This window comes from Macaca fascicularis, chromosome X (assembly GCF_037993035.2).
Source record: "Macaca fascicularis isolate 582-1 chromosome X, T2T-MFA8v1.1".
NCBI lineage: Eukaryota > Metazoa > Chordata > Mammalia > Primates > Cercopithecidae > Macaca > Macaca fascicularis.
This window is the reverse complement of record NC_088395.1, coordinates 124,662,716-124,685,474: the sequence shown is the minus strand read 5'-3', so window position 1 is coordinate 124,685,474 and position 22,759 is coordinate 124,662,716. Positions and strand designations below refer to the sequence as shown.

At 42.2% G+C, this 22,759-nt stretch overlaps 2 protein-coding genes across 6 annotated transcripts in view; one reads left to right on the top strand and one right to left on the bottom strand.

The window, feature by feature from the left end:
- The window catches only part of WDR44 (WD repeat domain 44), a 102,165-nt gene extending 92,912 nt beyond the window's left edge, over positions 1–9,253 (bottom strand). For all 5 annotated transcript variants that reach the window (XM_065538054.1, XM_065538055.1, XM_005594437.4 and 2 more), the window contains exon 1: positions 8,779–9,253. In XM_065538054.1, the coding sequence (XP_065394126.1) occupies positions 8,779–8,855 (77 nt within the window). In that variant the 5' untranslated portion in view covers positions 8,856–9,253. The remainder of the gene's footprint in view (positions 1–8,778) is intronic.
- Positions 9,254–9,832: 579 nt separating this feature from the next.
- KLHL13 (kelch like family member 13) overlaps positions 9,833–22,759 on the top strand; it is a 415,357-nt gene continuing 402,430 nt past the window's right edge. Inside the window, exon 1 of the mRNA XM_045383813.3 lies at positions 9,833–9,961. The gene's annotated coding sequence lies outside the window, so the exon portion shown is untranslated. The remainder of the gene's footprint in view (positions 9,962–22,759) is intronic.

Genomic DNA, 22,759 nt, shown 5'->3' with positions numbered 1-22,759 from the left:
ATACTTTCAGGCACAGAATTAAGAGGACTGTGGATATTAAGTTCATCCACAGCTATTCTTACCAGTTCAAGAACAATGTCAGAAAGAATACTCTCACCTCTTCTCTTGAGCTTGCTTAGTAATCAGGATGCTTGCTTCTGAGACAGTGAGTTTGCATATAGCACTGCATACTGTTTATATGTTCTCTAGAAAGTTTGATTTGTGGTTCATAAGAATGCCCACGATTCAATGAGTTTTGTACTGGAATAGTCTATTACAATTAGTAGCGGCCAAGTAGGTTTTATACAGATATAGATAGCTTATTACAGGTATGGCTTGTTCTGTATAGGATACCTATTAGAAAATACCATTCAATGTATACCTATGTAGCAAAACTGCACGTTCTGCACATGTACCCCAGAACTTAAAGTATAATAATAAAAAAAAAACCATTCAAGTTTTCCCTTAGAAGTTTCAAAAAATCTTATATTTCATCCTCAGAGTTTTTAAAAAACTGACTCCTTCTTTGAAAAAGTTTAAAGATCAGGACTCTGGAGAAAGTGAAACCGCTCTAAAGTCTATTTGTACAATTAAAGATTTCCTTGAAGCATTATCATAATTTATAGTTTTATTGTTTTTGCTTTTATTTTAAAGAGACAGAGTCTGGCTCTGTTGCCCAGGCCAGAGTACAGTAGCGTGATTGTAGCTCACTGCAACCTTGACCTCTCGGGCTCAAGCAATCCTCCTGCCTCAATCTCCCAAACAGCTAGGACTACAGCCATGCACCATCATGCCCTACTACAACTTTTAAAAACTTTGTAGAGATGAGGTCTTGCTACATTGCCCAGGCTGGTCTCAAACTCCTGGCTTCAAGTGATCCCTCCACCTCAGCCTCTCATGGCACTGGGATTACAGCCATGAGCTTCTGTACCTGGCCAATCCTTATTTTGAGCAAAACAGGTAAACATATTTATAATTTAAAACTATTTTAGTTACATGAATTCTGAGGTTTTTAAGAGTTAAAAAAGTATGTCAAATAAATATTTAAAAAATGAAAGACACATGGCTTTTAAAAAATAAAGACCCATACAACTATTCAGTCTTTACTGTTCTCTTCCTGTTTATTCAAGGGCTACAAAAGCAAGATAACACTTCCTATTAGTTTTCTAAACAGCTTTCTCAAATTAAAATGAATTAATCTAAAGGCTAAATATTCTTTCTACAACCTACAGAAATCATTTTTGTTAAAAGCTGGGTTATTTGGTAGCTGCTAATGATCAAGATGCTTTTAAGTCATTTTAGCTAGTTTGTGATGATACTGAGTCTAAAATCACATTTGCAAACATATTTCGTAAATGGTCACCCTCGATCTGGAAATCAATTCTACCTGTTATTATAAAGGGATGGCTACTGGATGCAGTGATGCAATGCATTCAATCTTCAGGGCAATGACTAACACTGGATTGAGAAAATTAGTATGAGGAAATTGCTGCCTAAACATGTTTTTGTTAAACTGTATATGTTGAAAATGTTTAAAAAGGTTTGGAGACAAAAAGGTTTTGTGGACTTAAAAAACAACTGACTCTGATGGAATGCCAAATTGTGAACTGCCAGACAGTTGCCGCTGGTAATAGAACTCTAAGACCTGAAGCGCTCTGGCAGAACCTGATTATATGGTAATCCTAGTATCTGAGAGAAGGCAAAAGAGCTAGAAGAATAACTGATAGAGTGGTTGCTATAGTAACCAAGATAAATTTGTATACTGACTGAGGAAAAACACTGGGGTTGCCATCAGGTATGAGGCCCACATTATGTCGTAGGTGCTTTTTCCTCGGTTTTGAATCATGAGATGACAGACTAACACAAAGACTGCTGAGTTTGAAATAAGGGAATAGAAAGAGTTTCACTCTGAAGAGTAGCTGGTTAGCTGAATAATATCCAACAGTGAGAGGGGAACAGACCTTGTGAAAGTTTGTAGATATTAGCCTAACTATGGATAGAAATGAGAAACATAGGTTATTTATCAATTCAAGCTAAATATCAGTAGGACATCATAAAGTACCTACAATTTTTGTTACTTTAACTTTGATTTGAGGTATTTCTTATAGGTTATTAATCTCTTAGAGAAGGGGTTATTTAATTCATGCTGTGAACATGTTTATCAAAATGATGGGATTTGTCGTATCTCAGTTATCCATGCCCCAGGAAGCAGCACTGTAACTTGGTCTCTATACCTACTGCTGGGGCTACCTTTACCTCCTCCACCTCCATCACCACAACCTGCATGATCTCTTTATACTCCCTTCCTTCACCTCTAATACTACCCCAGGAAGTAACTACCAAAATTGCAGAGTATGAGGAAGAAACAAACAGCCTCTTAAAGGTGCTTCCCTGGCAAATTCACCTGATTTTGTCAAAGTCTTAATGAACTGAAGAGTACAAACACATGTCTTTGGTAATGTAAAGGTTATACAGTAAGTCTAAAATACCAGTAATTAGAAATTATTTTCTGTTTAAGACCACCACTGTACTTCACATCCTAAAACTATTTAGGTTTTTAATATTTTTAAAAATCAAAGGCCAGGCGCAGTGGTGCATACCTGTAATCTCAGCACTTTGGGAGGTCGAGGCTGGGTCAATCAGTTGAGCCCAGGAGTTTGAGACTAGCCTGGGCAACATGGTGAAACCTCATCTCTACAAAAAAAAAAAAAAAAAATATATATATATATATATATATATATATAATTAGCCAGGCGTGGTGGTGCACATCTGTGGTCCCAGCTACTTGGGAGGTTGAGGTGGGAGGATCACCTGAGCCTGGGGAGGTTGAGGCTGCAGTAAGCTGAGATTGCACCATTGCACTCTAGCCTGGGTGACAGAGTGAGACCCGTCTCAAAAAGCAAAAAAAGAAAACAAATTTTATCTGTCCTATCTTATGAAGTAGATTATCACAAGAAGAGAATAAGATTTTCAATTTACAGGAGTTCATACAGATTCAACTTGAGCCCCCAAATTGCCATGCCACTATGGACTATCCTACCCCCATGAGTTATCAATTGACAGTTGGAAGTCACTAAATATAACTTGTTTGTTTATTTATTTATTTATTTATTTTATTTTTTTGAGATGGAGTCTTGCTCTGTTGCCCAGGCTGGAGTGCAGCGGCACAACCACGGCTCACTGCAACCTCCGCCTCCCGGGTTCAAGCGATTCTCCTGAATCAGCCTCCCAAGTAGCTGGGTGTGTGCTACCATGCTCAGCTAATTTTTGTATTTTTAGTAGAGATGGGGTCTGACCACGTTGGCCAGGCTGGTCTCGAACTCCTAACCTAAGGTGATCCATCTACCTCGGCCTCCCAAAGTGCTGAGATTACAGGCCTGAAAAATGGTGCCTGGCCGTATGTCACTAAATTTAGAACTTGAATTTACTAATTAATATGTAGAGGGTTTTTTTTTTTCTCACTTCAATATGATGTTACATGAGTGTGATAAAACAGCATTGGTAAATATATTTCTATCACTTCACAAAACCTTCAGTAATCAAATTTGTGATCAAATGTCAACTCATCAACAAACAGCCATTTTTAAGGAAATTTTCCTAAAGTAATAAATATTGCACAGATATTTTTAAAATTAAAATTTGTATCAATTTTCAATTCAGTGTTTCTGACACCTAAGTAAAGTGAGAAGCTGAGTTTTCAACAAAGGCAGCTACACACCTTTTTGTTTTTCAGACCTAACAATTATTCAGGACAGTTTGGTCTCAGTTCCCATGACTTAACATTTTATCATTATTCCAACCTGAATGTGATAGACTGCAGTTAATACAAACTAAACGCCTAAGAATAAAATAATACAAATAATCACTGTTCTTAGACAAGCTATTTTGCCATTGTTTTTCACCCTGGCTTGGAGAAAACTAGTGGGCAAAACTTAGGATTCTACAACAGTTCAAGGCCTCTGATAGGCAAGGTATGAAGAAACAGTCAAGTAAATCATCTTAAGAGCCCAGCTAATAGGGTAAGTGCCAGAAACCGATGGCAGGAATACCCAGCAATACTTTCCCTCCGTCCACAGGCATGGTAGCATGGTATAAGTGAGGCATCAAGAGACCTGGGCGCTAGTTCCAAGTCTGCCCTTATTAGCAATGTGTCACTTCCCCTCTCAGATCTAAATTTCACTTTCAGTTAAAAGGGAAGGCTGGGCTAAAATGATCTCCAGTCCCTTCCTACTCTAAAAATGTTATGATTCTATCCTTCTTCCAAGGCCTCAAAAATATTTTGGCTGCCACTAAAAAAAAAAAAGAGTGCTGAAAATGTTACATTTATTTTTACAACATGTTCTCAGTGCCAGCCTCTAGTATGTGTAAGTATAAACCACATGAGCTAGCAGGGGCATTCATCTCATATATAATTTACCCAGTGAATACTTAATTTCAAATTTATGGGTCTTGAACTATGTACCAAACACCATTAAGTTAAACTAAAAGGTTAAAAAAAAAAATCACAGAAAGATTTAGCAACAATAAAAGCTTATCAATACAAGCACACTATTAAACCTCAATATAAAGACATTTAGAGTTGGAAGGGTTCTCAAGAGTGTAATCCCCTCAATTTAAAGACGAGGAAATAAATGACTCACAGTCCAGCGCTCTTTTCTAGTATACCACACAGTTCCTCCTCTCTTTCCTGCTCTATCAAAAGACAGCCCGGTAGCAGAAAGAACGCCAGACAAACTGATCAGGTTCTAGACCTAGCTCCACCATTAATTTGCTGTGGCAGCTTTTACAAGTTCCTTTCTCTCTCTAGGTTTCAGTTTTCACAACATTTTACACGAAGGAGTTTAACTAGATAGATGTCCCTTCTAGCTGCAACAGAGTATGATCTTGCAAAATTCCTATCTGACAAAACGAAAACACACTTTGCTGAAAGAAAGTGGAATTTCTTGCCAAGAGAACAAAAAAGTTTGGGCTGCTGGTTTTAAAGATGTATCAGTTAAGTTCAGCAACTTGGTCCTAAAGCATTTTACTCCAGAATCTACCAGGGGAGGATCTCTCTCCACCTCTCTGTCCCTGCTCTCACTGCCCTCCACAGAAAAAAAAAAAAAATACTGGACTAGGAGTCTGAAGAGCTGGTTTCAAATCCCAGTTCTGCCACTTAAAAGCTCTCTCCTAGGACAATTCACTTAACCGTCTCTGAGTCTAAGGTTCCTAGGCCAGGCGCAGCACAATACTGGGAGGCTGAGGCGGGCAGATCACGAAGTTAGGAGTTCAAGACCAGCCTGAACAACATGGTGAAACCCTGTCTCTACCAAAAATTAGCTGGGCGTGGTGGCACACAACCTGTAATCCCAGCTACTCAGGAGGCTGAGGCAGGAGAATCTCTGGAACCCGGGAAGTGAAGGTTGCAGTGAGCAGAGATCACGCCACTGCACTCCAGCCTGGGTGACAGAGCGAGACTCCGTCCCAAAAAAAAAAAAAAAAAAAGTTCCTCATACGTAAAAATGAAGGTAAAAATGAAGATAAAAATGAGAAAACCTGGGCCTGGCGAGAAGGCTCATGCCTGATAGTAATCCCAGCACCATGGAAGGCTGAGGTGGGAGGACTGCTTGAAGCCAGGAGTTTGAGACCAGCCTGGGCAACATAGCAAGACCCCATCTCTAAAAAAGCCTTTAGCTGAGCAGGGTGATATGCACCTGTGGGAAGATAACTTGAGCTTAGGAGTTTGAGGCAGCAGTGAGCCATGATCTCGCCACCTCTCCATCCTGGGCAACAGAGTGAGACCCTGTCTTGAAAAAGAAAAAAAAAAAAAGAAAAAGAAAAAAGAAAATAATAAAGAAACCCTGACCTAAAATATCAATAAAAAAGCATTATAAATATGGTATATATTGCAAAGCTGGGCAAGTGAAGATGATCTGCCACTGTGGAAAAGTAGGCTATATTGGAATTAAAAGTCTAAAAAAACCGGGCTGATTCTTATTAAATTTGCTTTCAAAGAGTAGATTAATAAAGCCGAAGACATCATTGGAAGGAAAATGCAAGACATAAATTAATTTTAGGAAACAGCTTGTGTATTAGGAATGTGCTAATTAACAAAACACAAGATAAGTCTCCACTGCCTATTCAGTTTACTACAATTTGTTGACATAGTCTGTGTACTCCCAAACACACAACAGCAAGGAACATTTCTGAAGTGCCCAAATTCAGTCTATTAACCTTAGAAATTGTATAGTTGCCGGGCGCGGTGGCTCAAGCCTGTAATCCCAGCACTTTGGGAGGCCGAGACGGGCGGATCACGAGGTCAGGAGATCGAGACCATCCTGGCTAACCCGGTGAAACCCCGTCTCTACTAAAAAATACAAAAAACTAGCTGGGCGAGGTGGCGGGCGCCTGTAATCCCAGCTACTCGGGAGGCTGAGGCAGGAGAATGGCGTAAACCCGGGAGGCGGAGCTTGCAGTGAGCTGAGATCCGGCCACTGCATTCCAGCCTGGGCGACAGAGCGAGACTCCGTCTCAAAAAAAAAAAAAAAAAAAAAAGAAATTGTATAGTTTGCCACTACAGATCATATCAAGGAACAGAACATATTTCTGATGACCAGTATCTAGTTACGCAATCTGTCTCCACAAATCAAGATTTCTCACTACATTTCCAGGTTGTAAGTTGCCCACCCAGATCTCCTCATAGTGTCTTATGCAAATGATACAACCTTTCACAAAGGACAGAGGAACATGTAAATGATGCTAACCTTTTTCTGCCCTCTCAGTGCTGCCAGTTCTTTTCAGATGCAATTCTCCAGATTAGTCTATTCTCTTTCCAATCCTCTAATACAGAAAGGAGCCCTGAAATCCACAAACTGACCCTGTAGTTTTATCCATAGAGCTCAACACACTTAGTAATTGGGCAGGTTAACGTTAAAATTAGAAAGCTGAGTTCCGAGAAACTTTTTTAGTCTTCACCTAATATCAGAGGATCAAAGTGCTTGAGAAGCTATATTATCTCATGAGGGAAGAAGTGACTCTATCAATTCTGTCAAAATGACTCATCCGGTTTAGATAAGTAAAATAGCTCCAAGTTCTATATATCTCCCAAAGTAAGCTCTGTGTAAAGTTAACAAATATGCCAATGCCAAGAAAGGAAGGAGACGAGCACGAACACTTTGAATGCTTTCTCTGTGCCCAGGTACTGGACTAAACAGTTTACACAGGTCCTGACATAACTTGCGTCCTTTGAAATTAAACTTACTCAATGGAAAGAAACAATATCCACAGAGTAGTTCTAAACTGACCATCTCATAAACTGATGATTTTCCTCCCCCACCCCAATACACACACACAAAAGTACCAAAGGACTTGGTCTCTCATTTAATCTGAATTGTCAGTTCATTACTGTGAAGGGAAAACCACACACACAAAAAATTAAATTTCACGGAAATCCAATACATTTCAAAACCCAAATGTATTTCCTATCCTCTGCACTTAGCTCTAAACTTGTCTCAGATATTGAACTTGAAGGAGATTCGGTGCCATCTCAAGATTGGCCATTGCCACCCCAAAATCCCACAACAGTGACATGAAGGTTGTTGGAAAGACACATATCTGAAATCTACCAAAGTACATTGCTTTCTGATTTTATTACTGTAACTTTTTGGTGTATATTGTGTATAAACACACATTAGTTTTTAGAATGACTTCTAGCATGCATGGCTAACTATACTTGCATCACAGGGGGTATTTCTCCCACGGAGTAAGTATGAGAATTGAAGGCAGTGAACTTCTGGAACCATATTAGTCCTTTATACTAACATACAAATTTTACCAATCATCAAGTTCGTACAGCATGAAAATATATTTCACTGCCTCTACTTCCACGTACATTCATAGGGGAGTTCGGCGAAATTGCTTTAAAGCACTACTCCAACTTTGAAAAGTGGAGAAGTGGGTAAGCAAATACAAGTCCTAGTTAAGCGAGCATTCCAACTACTGTACTTCCTATTCAGAATCACCCATATTAATCACCACTAAAACATCGTGCAGAATTAGATAAAGAACACAAAGCTGGGGCTCTCCTTCCAATCACCAGATTACTCAGCACTTGTTTGTCCCTCTGCAGTCAGTTGTGCACATTTCTTCTGTTTGGCCATCCTTTTAGACCGCATTCTTCCTAATAGGGACCGTGTAATCGATTTCCTTTAACTCATGACAAGGTGTTATTTTAATAAAACACTGTTGATCTAGAGTACATTCGCTAGAGGACTTTCTTAAGCAAATACCCAACCTTCCCCCCCGCTCATTTTCGCTGTGTGCAAGAAAAAGAGGACGGCAAATAGGGGAGAGTTACAGCCACCTCTGAAGTGAATAGGTAAGTTAGCGGTAAACGGGAGGATAAAAAACTACAAGTTACATTTCTCCTGTTACTGCTCCTTTAATCTACGGTCTCCGAGGCCAAAACGGATGTTTGAAAGGTAAGCTCAGAACCCCACAGATACAAATCTCCGACTCTCAGGCACGTAAGCTGTTCCCCCTCACAGAAGGCTGGATCAGAAGAGAAACGGGCTCCGAGAGAGACCCTGGGACCGTTCAGTAGGGAAACGGCCGGGAGGCGGCCCGAGGTGGGCGACTCCCCCTTCTCCGCGTCACCCCACCCTAAGAAGCCCCAGGTCTGGGTTCTGAAGTGCTCCAGTGAAACGGAGAGGAACAGCGGTGGCGGACACAGCGGGACCTGGGAGGGGTGTAGGGGGAAGGCACAGGAGATGCGGGGGGCCTGGGATGCCCGGCTTCCTGGCCACAGCTGCAGTTACTTACCCCACGGGGTAGCCGCCCCCTAAGTGCACATCTTCAGGGGCATCATAGAATTCCTCGGTGTCGCTTTCCGACGCCATTTATAGGACACACCCGCGGGTGAGGGGGCCGGCGCCGCCTGGAGGAAGGGTGACTCTTGTCTCCTCCTCGTCGACCTCCACCCGGGCGAGACTGGGGAAGTGGGTCCCGGGCGAGGCTGAGGGAGCAGACGATCTGAAGAGAGGAGACTGTTAAGGAAAGGTGGCCGCCCTCAGTTGCCGGGCTTCGGGAATGACCGGCAAAGCGGCCGCCTGAAGAGGCGGCGGTGGGTCCACGGACTGTTGCTGCCACCGCTCCCAGTGATAGGTGTATAAGGAGCGCAAAAGAGGCGGTGGCTCTTCGCAGTGGGGGAGGAAGGGCGCGCCGGCGACAGCGGCTCCAGTTTCTCCCGCAGCAGCAATTTACAGCAGCTGGAAGAGCTAGTTGCCCGCAAAATACCGACGCGCACCTACCCTCGCGAGATTTCGGGAGGGGCGGTAACACGTGGGCGGGGCGAAGAGGTGGCGGGGGCGGTTCCAGAGAGGCAGCGCTCTGATTACTTCTGCCTGGGAAGCCTATCAAAACGGCGCAAGCGCGTTGAGGGCGTTCGGTGAGGACCGGAAGTAGCCGAGAAGGGAGGGGTTGAGCCTCCCGAAGGGAGGAGTCTAGAACCGTGGTGCCCGGGATTTGAGAGCGCGCGCCCGACGTAGGTGGGGTCAGTCAGAACGCCTTACTCCCTAACTGCAGTTCCAAAGAGACGCGTTTTGAGAGGGATGATTTTGGGTCGGTCTTTTTCTTGTAAAGAAGTGCTCTCGGGAAACGTTGGTGTGGACATTTTGGCGTATATTTACGATGTCTTACTATCCAAGCCCGGAATGTCCCACCCTAGGGCGTCGGCAGGTCCACCATCTCTGGCGTTACTAGAACAACTCGCCCTTATTGACTACGAGATCTTTAATTGAGATCCCTAGATACGATCCTGCCGGCCAGAGGGTGGGGTCCTTGAGATATACCCGGGGAGTGTGCCAATTCCATGGAGTAATGATGGATTTATTGCTGGAGCTGAGCCAGTATAAGGCCTCCGGTTACTTTTTCTCCGCACATGTCTGTCGCTGCCGACACGATGTGAGAGAAGTTCTTACTGCCCAAGATGTGCGTCAGCTAAATGGTAAATATTTATTGAGCAGATATCATTGCAAGCCTACGAGCTAATGGCTTAATTCTGATCCTCAACTGCCCAGCGTCCGGTGATAAAAATAGAAAGGTACTTTTTAAAAAACCGAAATGTTCTTAAACCACGGGTCATTGACCATCAAGGTGATAACATTGACTTTCAATATGATCACACAGCATATTTGTTTCTCCAACTGACGTCATGATAGGCATTTTGAGCTGTTCGAGCAGCCTCAATTACTACTCAAGAAAAGGCTGGATTGGAGCCAGGGGTATGGCCTCAGAGAGGCTGGAAAGGGGCTCTAGACTTTGTCAAGCAATCAGGGCAAGGTCTGCTGTGGTCTGGTGGACTTCGGTAAAAACCAAATGTCATATACTGTATATTCTGTAATACCCCAGGGAGTTTAGGGAAAACACTGCATAATCAAATATATTAATATTTTTGCAGCAAGATACATGATTGTTCGTACGGGATAAATAAATACAAGTAAATAACCTCATTCAGTTTGAGTCAGACGCTTCTGCCAGATAAGTTTAGGACAGACTTATTTGACTGTCAAATAAATTACTTATAAAACCCCAGAAACTTGGTTTCCAGAGCTTTTGGGGCTTCAGAATTGGAGACAAGGGATTTGTGGATCGTTGTGAGGGTATGACTTTTGTCAAACCTAAAAATTATTAGGTTTTATGTGTCTTAAACATGTTAATTAACTTTCTAGATATAAAAATGTAACAAAGTACTAACTTTTAAAAACGTTTTGCTAAGATAGGTTTTTTTGTTTTCTTTTTGGATTATGGAAAGATGCAAGATATAAGGTAGGGAAAGATATATTTATGGAAAGATGTAACTACCTGAATGTATTCTCTTCCTAGTTATCTAATAGTGAATTTATGGCTTCCAAAAAAAAAGTTAGTTTTCTCTATATGATAGAGGTGTTAGTTCCAGGCGCGGTGGCTCACGCCCGTAACCCCTGCACATTGGGAGGCCAAGGCAGGCGGATTTCTTGAGCCCAAGAGTTTCAGACCAGCCTGGGCAACATGGTGAAACCCCGTCTCTACAAAAACTTCAAAATTTAGCTGGGTGTGCTGGCATGTGCCTATGGTCCCAACTACTGTGGAGGCTGAGGTGGGAGAATCGCTTGAGCCCAGGAGGTTGAGGCTGCAGTGAGCTGAGATAACACCACTGCACTCCAGACTGGGCAACAGAGCCACACCCTGTCTCACAAAAAAAAAAAAGAAAAAGAAAAAGAAAAGAAAAAAATCCGTGTATGGAAACCCGTCACTCAGTCCAGTAAACATACACAATTTGGTGTCATGCGGTGTTCTAGATGCTAAGGACAATTCATAGATTAAAAAGACAACTAGATCTGGCACGGTGGCTCACACCTGTAATCCCAGCACTTTGGGAGGCCGAGATGCGTGGACATGCGTGGATCACTTGAGGTCAGGAGTTTGAGACCAGCCTGGCCAACCTGGCAAAATCCTGTCTCTACTAAAAATACAAAAGTTAGCCAGACATGGTGGCACTTGCCTGTTGTCCCAGCTACTCGGGAGGCTGAGGTAGGAGAATCGCTTGAACCCGGGAGGCGGAGGTTGCAGTGAGCTGAGATCGCGCCACTGCATTCCAGTCTGGGCGACAGAGTGAGACCCTGTCTCAAAAACAACAGCAACAGTAACAAAGACAAAACAGAAAAAGATAACTTAAGTTTCTACCTACAAGGAGCTAATAATCTAGCAGTGGAGACAAATACGGAGTCCTAGTTTGGTGGTTTTTTTTGTTTTTTGGTTTTTTTTTTCAATATACCGTATCTTGGACATTTTAAGCTGCCTTAAACATTATACTTAGAAAAAGGTAAAACGAATAGGAATGATAAACTGGTAACATTTTTAGAGCTTTTAAAGTTGTCTGTTTAAATGCTTTTATCAATTGCATGAGAAAGCCAATTGCTAGAATGAATTGCTGGAAACGTTAAAACACATATAAATACTGCCCATCATCACTTTCAAAAATGTAAAAGATGTGTTTATTTTGCCTGAAATATCAGTTCTTGAGTTTTAAAGCAGCAGATTTTAAGTATCATCCAAGGCAGTGGTTTTGAAGCTTTTCTCTGTATTAGAAATGGAACCTTAATCGAACTTAATTTTATGCAAAAGTCCATGTAGTATACAAAATAAAAACTGCTGTATTTGAAACAGGGTTTCAAAGTTGAGGTCCCTGTCTGTTTGACCTTCCTTGAATCTCCAGAGACTGTCCTAAGGCCCGATAAAAAAAAAAAAAAAAGAACAAATGAAAAACTATTGGTGCAAAGCAGAGGTTGGCAAATTATGGTCCACTGGACAAATCTGTCCCACTCTCTGTTTTTGTAAATAGCATGTTGTTGGAACACAGCCAGGACTATTTGTTTGTGTATTGCGTATGGCCGCTATCATGGCAGAGTTGAGTAGCTGGGACAGAGACTGTGTGACCCACAAAGCCTAAAATATTTACTATCAGGCCTTTTTTACAGAAAAATTTGCAGATCCTTGGTTCATAAGATACTATTTTCTAGGATACCTCAGAACTAAAAATACCCTCAAATTAAATGGTTTCAGCCGATCATATGATGCTGCAAAATCATGTGTGTAGATAAGAATAAAACCTTTCCTCCCTAGCTCATTCCCAATGACTATTAAAATTTCATAGATCTAAGGGTAAGGTGGGTTTAAGGAAAATTTTTATGCTTAACTAAATTGCTTATCTGCATAGCAAGTACTCTACTCTCCAAAGACTAGATGTCACAGCCACTGTATGGAACAACTTATCTGTGAGATGTTCATTCTCTCCTCTTGGCAAGAATAATACAAACTGGCAACATCCTTGAGGCCAATTTTGCCTCAACCCCAAGGGTAACAAGTCACTCAGAACTTCAGTGTTCCAAGTACATCCTAATGCATGTAGCCTTTTGTTACAAACAAGAGCTAAAGTGATAACTCAGGAAAAATATTTTTTTATTTACAGTGTTAGGTGATATGAGACATAATGTTGACAGCAAAGGATTTAATATTACTCACTATGTTGCCCAGGCTGGTCTTGAACTCTTAGCCTCAAGTGATCCTCTTGCCTTGGCCTCCCAAAGTGTTGGGATTACAGGCATGAGCCACTGTACCTGGTCTACAACCTGCAACCCTTCTGATACCTACTTCCACAAGCAAATTTCAGGTCTTTTTCAAAATAAAGTGCCATCTTTATTGTAGCATTTATGTATTTCCTAATCATTTTACATGTGTAAAACTATACTGCCATTTTTATTAGGTTCATATCTTTTTGTGTATATATCACTGATGAAATTTTTGAATGTTGTGACCCTACCCCATTTTCCCCATAAGCCTTGTGGTTTTTATTGAACAATTTTGCATAGCAGAGTGATTTTTAGGAATGCCCATGCCCCTTTATAGCAGAACTGACTGTAGTCCAGATGTGGTAGCTTCAGGCATGGCTGGATCCAGGGCCCAAGATATATCAATATGCTCTCTCTTTCTGTCCATCTGCCTCCTCTTGTGCTTTGGCTTCAATTTTCCTACTGCAAACAACTTCCTTCTTGTAGTTAGTGAAGATGGCTGCAAGGAACTTTAGCTTATAATGTCTTAATAACTCTCAGTCCCAAAGGAAGTGAGACTTTCTCTGTCAGTGTTTATATATTAAATCTCAGAGAGGATGTTGATTGGTCTTAGGAGGCCCATTTAGCTAGTAGCATACAGAACTCTCCTTTGTTCAGGCCTGGGTCAGCTGATTCCTTGCCACTCGCCAAATCAGGAGAGACTACTGTGGTTATCTTCCTTACTAGGACTGCATAGAATATTCAATGGATGTGCTTTCAAGGAAAGGATACTAGCAAAACAAACAAGCAAAAGGATACTAGCAGACAGTAGCAACATGTTTATATAAGTTATTAAGGGGTAAGTCTATATACATTGACATGAAAAGAGCTCATAAAGTGTTAAATGAAAACAGATGTTACAGAATACTGTGTATAGAATAATCCCATTCATGTCAATCATTTATCTATGCACATGTGTATACCTCTGTGTATGGAGAATTCTGGAAAAATATTCACAAAGGATTTACAGCGAGCATCTTTTGTTGCTGACTAAAATAATAACAATAATAAGAGGTTTGTGCCTTATTTGTGCCTTTGTGTAATGATTTTCTACAACGAATATGTATTACTTTGTTTAAATAAGAGGGAATTATTAAAAGAAAACATATAACCTATCATATACAAGGTAGATTTACATACAAAATTAAGATCTAAAATTCGTTTCCAACATAGTGCATAACTATGAGTCCTGGGCCTAATGTAGGTAAAACAGTTTCTGGAACACTTCAATAAATACCACCAAGAAGCTGAACTTTGAAAAATACCCACAAAGCAAATCTTGAAATGCAATTAGTCTACCAGTAGAAAGTCATATTTTCTGCACTGCAAGCCTGACACATAAAGAGAATAAGTAATGGCAATTTCTAAAGCAACTAGAAATGGGGAATCTGTGAAACAGATGTGGAGTTTTTGGAGCAAGGTTGGAGGTATACTTCTAACAATATGGACTAAGCATAATTTTATTTTTCAAAACATTAAGTATATATGGCATGATCTAAAGAGAAATAAATAAGGACATAATGAACTTTATCCTTCAAAAAATTATTCTGGGTCACAAACTTGAGAAGATGTCTTTTGTCCACCACCCATGGCATCTTTATTTTTTTTAAATGTTTGAAACTCAATCTAACAGCAAATATTTATATAGATATATCAATCACCAGGCTAATATACACATACACACACACACTCAACAGTAACAACTAGAATTTTCTGGTACTATAGACAGTTTGTGTTATCTCAAAATTCATTCATATGTTGAAATCTAATCCCCAATGTGATGGTATCTGGAAGTGGGAAGGAACTTTAAAGGTCATTAGTTCAAGCCTCATATCTCATAGATGAATTCCTTCTACAAACTTCACCAATAAATGGTCATTCAAGGACATGGAGTTTAGTATTTATCCAATCAATTTTTTGGTAACCTCTAATGTTAGCAGATTTCTTCATTTCCTTTGGCCCAAATCTACATTTCTATAATTTTCATCCACTGGTTATGATTCTGGTTACTAAGTCCATACAAAAACCTTTCATCTTTTCAAACATGGTTATCAATTCTCTGTAGTATGTTTATCTTGGGAATATATACTGATACGTTTACCTGAATGTGTTCAGAGACAGATAAATGGGAATTTTGACTACACAATTAAGGTGGTGCATTAAATAAATATGCAATAATATGTGTAGATACTATACATGTCCACCATATGTGTACATTTCTGTTTAATGGTATCTTCTCTATGTGTAGCTAGTAATAATTTTTTTTTGTTTGTTTCTTTTGTTGTTGTTGTTTTTTGAGATGGAGTTTCGCTCTTGTTGCCCAGGCTGGAGTGCAATGGTGCGATCTTGGCTCACCGCAACCTTCACTGCCCAGGTTCAAGCGATTCTCCTGCGTCAGCCTCCCGAGTAGCTGGGATTACAGGCATGCGCCACCATGCCTGCCTAATTTTTGTATTATTAGTAGAGAGGGGGTTTCACCATGTTGGCCAGGCTGGTCTCGAACTCCTGACCTCGTGATCTGCCCACCTCAGCCTCCCAAAGTGCTGGGATTACAGGCGTGAGCCACCATGCCCGGCCAATTATATGTTACATAACAATAGTTCTTCATACTTTCTAAGACACTTTCATCTATTATTTAATGATAATATAATCACTATCATTAAATTAGTGCTTACTAGGTAACAGGAACCACATTAAGTACTCTGCATATATTATTTCACTTAATTCATACACTATATGAAGAAGATGCTACTATTATCCTCATTTTACGGGTAGGGAAATTCAGGTTTAGAAGAGTTAAGTAATTTGCCCTGTGTTTCACAGCTAGTTTTTAGTGGTTAGGATTTGAGCCCAAGGCCTGCTGAATTCAGAGCCTGAACTCTTAAGCACTTTAAGGGTAGGAAAGATCATATTATCACCTTTACTTTACAAACGTGAAAACTGAGATGTTGAAAGTGGTGACATGCCTCAGGTTACACTTTGATTTGATTTGATTATTTTATTTTTTCATTACTTTTCCAGAGTTTGGAGTTTTATTAGCCTGCAACAAATGAAGCATGTTAATGAGTGAAGTATCTAAAATAATAATATTGCAACAAGTAAAAAAGCAATTGTTTGATTTTTTTTTCATTTTTTATGGTATGCTTTATCTAACTGGGTACATCTCAACATTGGGGGGTTGTGGTAGGCATTATTCTAGGATGGCCCCCAGGATTCTCAGCCCCTGGTGTACACACATCTCCCAGTTATTCAGTCCCAAACTAATCTAGATGCTGTTGTGAAGAGATTTGTCAGATGTGATTCAAGTTCCAAATCAGTTGACTTTAAGATTAGGTAGATTAGGCTGGGCATGGTGGCTCACGCCTGTAATCCCAGCACTTTGGGAGGCTGAGGCAGGCGGATCACGAGGTCAGGAGTTCGAGACCAGCCTGACCAACATGGTGAAACCCTGTCTCTACTAAAAATACAAAAATTAGCCGGGCATCATGGCGCATGCCTGTAATCCCAGCTACTCAGGAGGCTGAGGCAGGAGAATCGCTTGAACATGGGAGGCAGAGGTTGCAGTGAGCCGAGATCGCACTCCAACCTGGGTGACAGAGTGAGACTCTGTCTCAAAAAAAGAAAGAAAGAAAAAAAGATTAGGCAGATTATATAGGTGGATCTGGCCTAATTACATGAGTTCTTTAGAAGCAGAGAGATTTTTTTTTCTGGCTGATGGGGAAGAGGAAGTCAGAAAAATGCACTCTGGGTGGCCTAGATGAAAACAAACATCTATACTGTGCACTGCCTCTGAGGGCCATGCGGTGTGGATTGTGGGTGGCCTCTAAGAGCTGAGAGTGAATCCACAGCTAATAGTCAGCAAGGAAATGGGAACCTCAGTCCTGTGGCTGCAGGGAACTGAAGTCTGCCAACAGCCAGCAGGAGCTTGGGAGAGGACCCCAAGATCCAGATGTGAATGCAGCCTGGCTGACACCTTGGTTTCAGCCTTGTGAGACCCTGAGCAGAGAGCCCAGTCACACTGTCCTCAGATTTCTGGCTTACAGAACTGTGAGCTAATAAACTGGCATTGTTTTAAGCCACTAACCTTGTGGTAATTTGTTATGAAGCAATAGAAAACTACTACAGGGATAAATATCCTTATCCTGTCTCCTGGTTAAGAACCACAGATCTAGGTAGGTCATGATAAAAGCACATGTAAATACATCAACATGGACTGTTTGCTTTCTGAAGTCCTTGAGTGCCCTTAGGAATAAATGTAACACTGGAGTGAACATTACGGTGTGTTTCTCTTAAGAGAAAAACATCAAATTCCAAAAAAATAACCTAACATGCATTTAAGATATGAAAGAAATGTTTAGCATCATATACACTACACATACACTGTACCCCAAATCCAACCCCATTTACAAAATGTTCCCCAGAACCCCAGCAATCCTCCTACACATGTGATGTTAGGGACTGCCTGATCCCTGCTTCTGTGGTCTTTCCCATTGGGTGAATCTGCTTGCCTTTAGAACTTGCGCTCAGTTCCAATGTCAATCTTTATTTTTTTCATTCCAAATACTTTTAGATTTTAAGGTATAATTGCCAAATAAAAATTGTATATATTTATGGTATACAATCTGATGTTTTAAATATATATACACACATTGTGAAATGATTAAATCAAGGTAATTAACACATCCATTACCTCACATATGTATCACTATTTTGTGGTGAGAACATTTAAAATCTACTTTTAGCAATTTTCTTTTTTCATACCTTAGACTTTCAAATGATGTATTCGTGTGTGTGTGTGTGTTATTATGCCGAACACTTGCTGAACTCTTTCAGACTGAAAACTCACACCTTTCAAATCAGGCAAATTCTCCATCATTTGTTTGCTAATTTCCTGCTTCCTATTTTTTCTCTGTTCTCTTTTCTGTAACTTATATTAGGCATGGGTCTCATTTTCCATGTTTATTTTCACTTTTTCTTTTTTTAACTTTAAGCTCAGGGGTACAAGTGTGGGTTTGTTACATAGGTAAACTTGTGTCATAGGGGTTTGTTGTACAGATTTTTTCATCATCCAGGTATTAAGCCTAGTACCCACTAGTTGTTTTTTCTGATCCTCTCCTTCCTCCAAACCTTCTCCCTCCAATAGGTCCCAGTGTGTGTTGTTCACCTTTGTGTCCATGTGTCCTCATCATTTAGCTCCCACTTATAGGTGAGAACATGTGGTATTTGGTTTTCTGTTCCTTAGTTTGCTAAGGATAATGGCCTCCAACTCCATCTGTGTCCCTGCAAAGGACATGATCTCATTAATTTTTTATGGCTGCAAGCAATTTTCAAGTATATAATACATTATTATTAACCATAGTCTCCATGCTGTGCAATAGATTTCCAGAACTTATTTCTCCTGTCTAACTAAAACTTTTTATCTTTTGACCAATATCTTCCCATTTCCTGGCTGTGGCCCCTTACTTCCCCTAGGCCCTGGCAACCGCCACTCTACTCTCTGTCTCTATGAGTTTGACATTTTAGATTTCACATGTAAGTGATATCATGCAGTAGTTGCTTTCTGTGCCTGACTTATTTAACTTAGCATAATGTACTCCAGGTTCATCTGTGTTGTCACAAATGACTGTATTTCCTTCTTTTTAAAGGCTGAATAGTATTCCTCAGTGTTAATCTTACTACTGATCTTCCAGTGTCATTGTCTGGTGTCACTATGGTTGCATGATCATTAATCACTTCAACAGAATTAACAACAGATTAAGGGCTTACTACATGCCAGGTATTGTACTACATATTGGGTTAACAGTGGTATGGCCCAGTCCTTGACTGAGCTTTTCATCTCCATTGTCTAAGCCTGGAATCTGACACATGATCCATATCATCTGGGGATGGGGCTCCCATTAGTCATTGCCCAGTCCCTGAAAAACGAAATCCCTAACTTTTCACTTATGGTTTTTTGCCTATGTTCCTCACCTTTGAAGCCAAATCTCCAGCATATCAGCCTGCTGTGACTATAGTCTTCCTCGTTTCCTGGCCAGTACTAAGTCTGGACTTGAAACCTAGCTTGCCCTGCTGGACTTTTTGCCTTCTTCTGTCATCCTGTCCACCTTTACACACTGCCCACCTAAGTCACAGTGGCTGGCTGGTATGGTTGGGAATATCTATTCCTTTAGACCTGCCATATACCTCTTCAAGTTGGGAAATAGTAGACATAATTTTAGTTTTTCAGATTTTCTGACAAAGTTTTATACCCAAAATGATCATTTTTTTGAAGAGTAAACAACTTGTGGCCAGGTGCGGTGATTCATGCCAGTAATCCCAGTACTTTGGGAGGCCAAGGCAGGCAGATCACTTGAGTTCGAGACCAGCCTGGCCAATATGCTGAAACCCTGTCTCTACTAAAAATACAAAAATTAGCCAGGCATGGTGGCACACACCTCTAGTTCCAGCTTCTAGCTACTTGGGAGGCTGAGGCAGGAGAATCACTTGAACTCGGGAAGTAATGGTGGCAGTGAGCCGAGATCGCACCACTGTACTCCAGCCTGGGCAACAGAGCAAGACTCCATTTCAAAACACAACACAACACAACACAACAAAAGAGCAGACAACTTGTTTAAAAATGAACCATGGATCTGGCCTCAGTCTTGGGCAAAAGTCTGAAAGTCATGACCTAAGAAGAGGGATAGGGGTAAAAGGGGAATAATAATTTAGTCTGTACCTATGATCTACCTTGTATTTTACAAGTTATCTCAGTCATTTTGTGTCCAGAATTGGCGGGTTCTTGGTCTCACTGACTTCAAGAATGAAGCCGCGGACCCTCCCGGTGAGTGTTACAGTTCTTAAAGATGGTGTGTCCAGAGTTTGTTCCCTTCTGATGTTCGGACGTGTTTGGAGTTTCTTCCTTCTGGTGGGTTCATAGTCTCACTGGCTTCAGGAGTGAAGCTGCAGACCTTCGCGGTGAGTGTTACAACTCTTAGGGCCACACGTCTGGAGTTGTTCATTCCTCCCGGTGGATTCGTGGTCTTGCTGGCCTCAGGAGTGAAGCTGCAGACCTTACCGGTGAGTGTTACAGCTCTTAAAGGCAGCGTGGCTGGAGATTGTTGGTTCTTCCCAGTAGGTTCATGGTCTTGCTGGCTTCAGGACTGAAGCTGCAGACCTTCGCAGTGAATGTTACAGGGTGGACCCAAAGAGTGAGCAGCAGCAAGATTTATTGCAAAGAGCAAAAGAACAAAGCTGGAAGGGGACCCAAGCCAGTTACCACTGACTGGTTCCCACAGCGTGCTTTTGTTCCCTTATCTGACCCCACCCACATCCTGCTGATTGGTTCATTTTACGGAGAGCTGATTGGTCCAGTTTACAGAGAGCTGATTGGTCCATTTTGACAGAGTGCTGATTGGTGCATTTACAATCCCTGAGCTAGACACAGAGTGCTGATTGGTGTATTTACAATCCTCTAGCTAGACAAAAGTTCTCCAAGTCCCCACTAGGTTAGCTAGATAGGGAGTACTGATTGGTGTATTTACAAACCCAGAGCTAGACACAGAGTACTGATTGGTGCATTTGCAATCCCTTAGCTAGACATAAATGTTCTCCAAGTCCCCACTAGACTCAGGAGCCCAGCTGGCTTCACCTAGTGGATTCCGTGCCAGGGCCCTGGGTGGAACTGCCTGCCAGTCCCATGCCATGCACCCGCACTCCTCAGCCCGCGGGCAGTTGACCAGACCGGGTGTGGCAGAGCAGGGAGCAGCACTCGTCAGGGAGGCTCAGGCCGCGTGGGGGTGTGGGGGGTGTGGGGGGGGTGGGGGCGTGGGGGGGTGGGGGGGGTGGGGGCGTGGGGGCGTGGGGGGGGTGGGGGGGTGGGGGGGTGGGGGGGTGGGGGGGTGGGGGGGGGTGGGGGGGGTGGGGGGGTGGGGGGGGGTGGGGGGGTGGGGGGGGGTGGGGGGGTGGGGGGGTGGGTTTGGGGCATGGCAGTCTGCAGGTCCTGAGCCCTGCCCCATGGGGAGGCGGCTGAGGCCTGGCAAGAACTGGAGGGCAGTGCTGGCAGGCCGGCACTGCTGGGGAACCCAGCACACTCACCCTCTGCAGCTGCTGGCCCAGGTGCTAAGCCCGGCACTGCCCAGGGCCAGTGGTGCCGGCCTGCTGCTCTGAGTGCTGGGCCCACTGAGCCCACGCCCGCGCCTGCTGGAACTCACGCTGGCCTGTGAGCCCCCTGCCAAGCCCTGGTTCCCGCCAGCGCCTCTTCCTCCACACCTCCCCGCAAGCAGAGGGAGCCAGCTCCAGCCTTGGCCAGCCCAGAGAGGGGTTCCCACAGTGCAGCGGTGAGCCGAAGCACTCCTCAAGCGCAGCCAGAGTGGACCCCAAGGCTGAGGAGGCGTGGAGAATGAGGGCTGCTAGCACATTGTCGCCTCTCAATTTAATTCTCAAACCTTTCTCCACTGTATTTTTTTTTTCATTGTGTAGGTAGGAATCTAAAGCACAGTGGCAGGGTCAAAATTTGACTTACGTGAGTCCTGAGCCTTAAGTGCATGCTTTTCCTGGTATTCCACACCAAATGCACACCTTTATCTCTATTTTTCCTTTTGGAAATTGCAGAATGGCTGAGCTAGGAGTTAGAATTAACAGAGCTCACCTACTGGATGCTGCTTCCGATTCTGAAAAAAAGTCTGCATTGACCATACATAATTTCAGTTCTAGTATTCTGAAACAACCCATGAGGCTTATTCAAGCAATTAACTCATTATCCCTTGCTCTTTTAAAGGCTGACATCATGGCTGGGTACCTTGACTGTGGTCAGTCCAGGATTCTCGTGTGAGCTAATGAAGGGTTGGCATTAGCCTAATTAATTCAGTAGACAGAGTGAAGATGATAATTAAATGTGGCCTGAATCTGAAGATTTGTATATTTCGCTAATTTTGGAGAACTGTCAGCCATTAACTGTTCAATATTGCCTTTCTCCTATTCTGCTTAATATTTTCTTCTAGAGCTCACATTAGATGCACAGTGCTCCTTCTTCTTATAGCCCCCATATGCTTTAACCTGTCTTTTGTATTTATTTATTTATTTATTTATTTATTTATTTAGAGACGGAGTCTTGCTCTGTCTCCCAGGCTGGAGTGCAGTGGCATGAACTCGGCTCACTGCAAGCTCCGCCTCCCAGGTTCACGCCATTCTCCTGCCTCAGCCTCCCCAGCAGCTGGGACTACAGGCGCCTGCCACCACGCCTGGCTATTTTTTTTTGTATTTTTAGTGGAGATGGGGTTTCAACGTGTTAGCCAGGATGGTCTCGATCTGACCTCGTGATCCACCCGCCTTGGCCTCCCAAAGTGCTGGGATTACAGGCATGAGCCACCAGGCCCGGCCGTTTTGTATTTTTAAAATGTGTGCTATGATCTTCATTTGTGAACATATATTCATTGGAACTTTCTCTTTGGAAATTCTTTGAGGCCTAGGTTTAAAGTGTATTCTTCCAGAGAATAGTTGCACTTAACCCTGCTAGTAACTGGTGAATACTATCAATCCAGAATGATTTTAGGCCTAATTTCCAGTGTGAAATGTATTGATCATACAGATAATGTGGAAGTTGAACCTAGACCTACCTGAGTACAAGTTTGGGGTTATGAAGCTTTCAAGGACTTTTTTTTTCCCCCATTTTTTTTCCT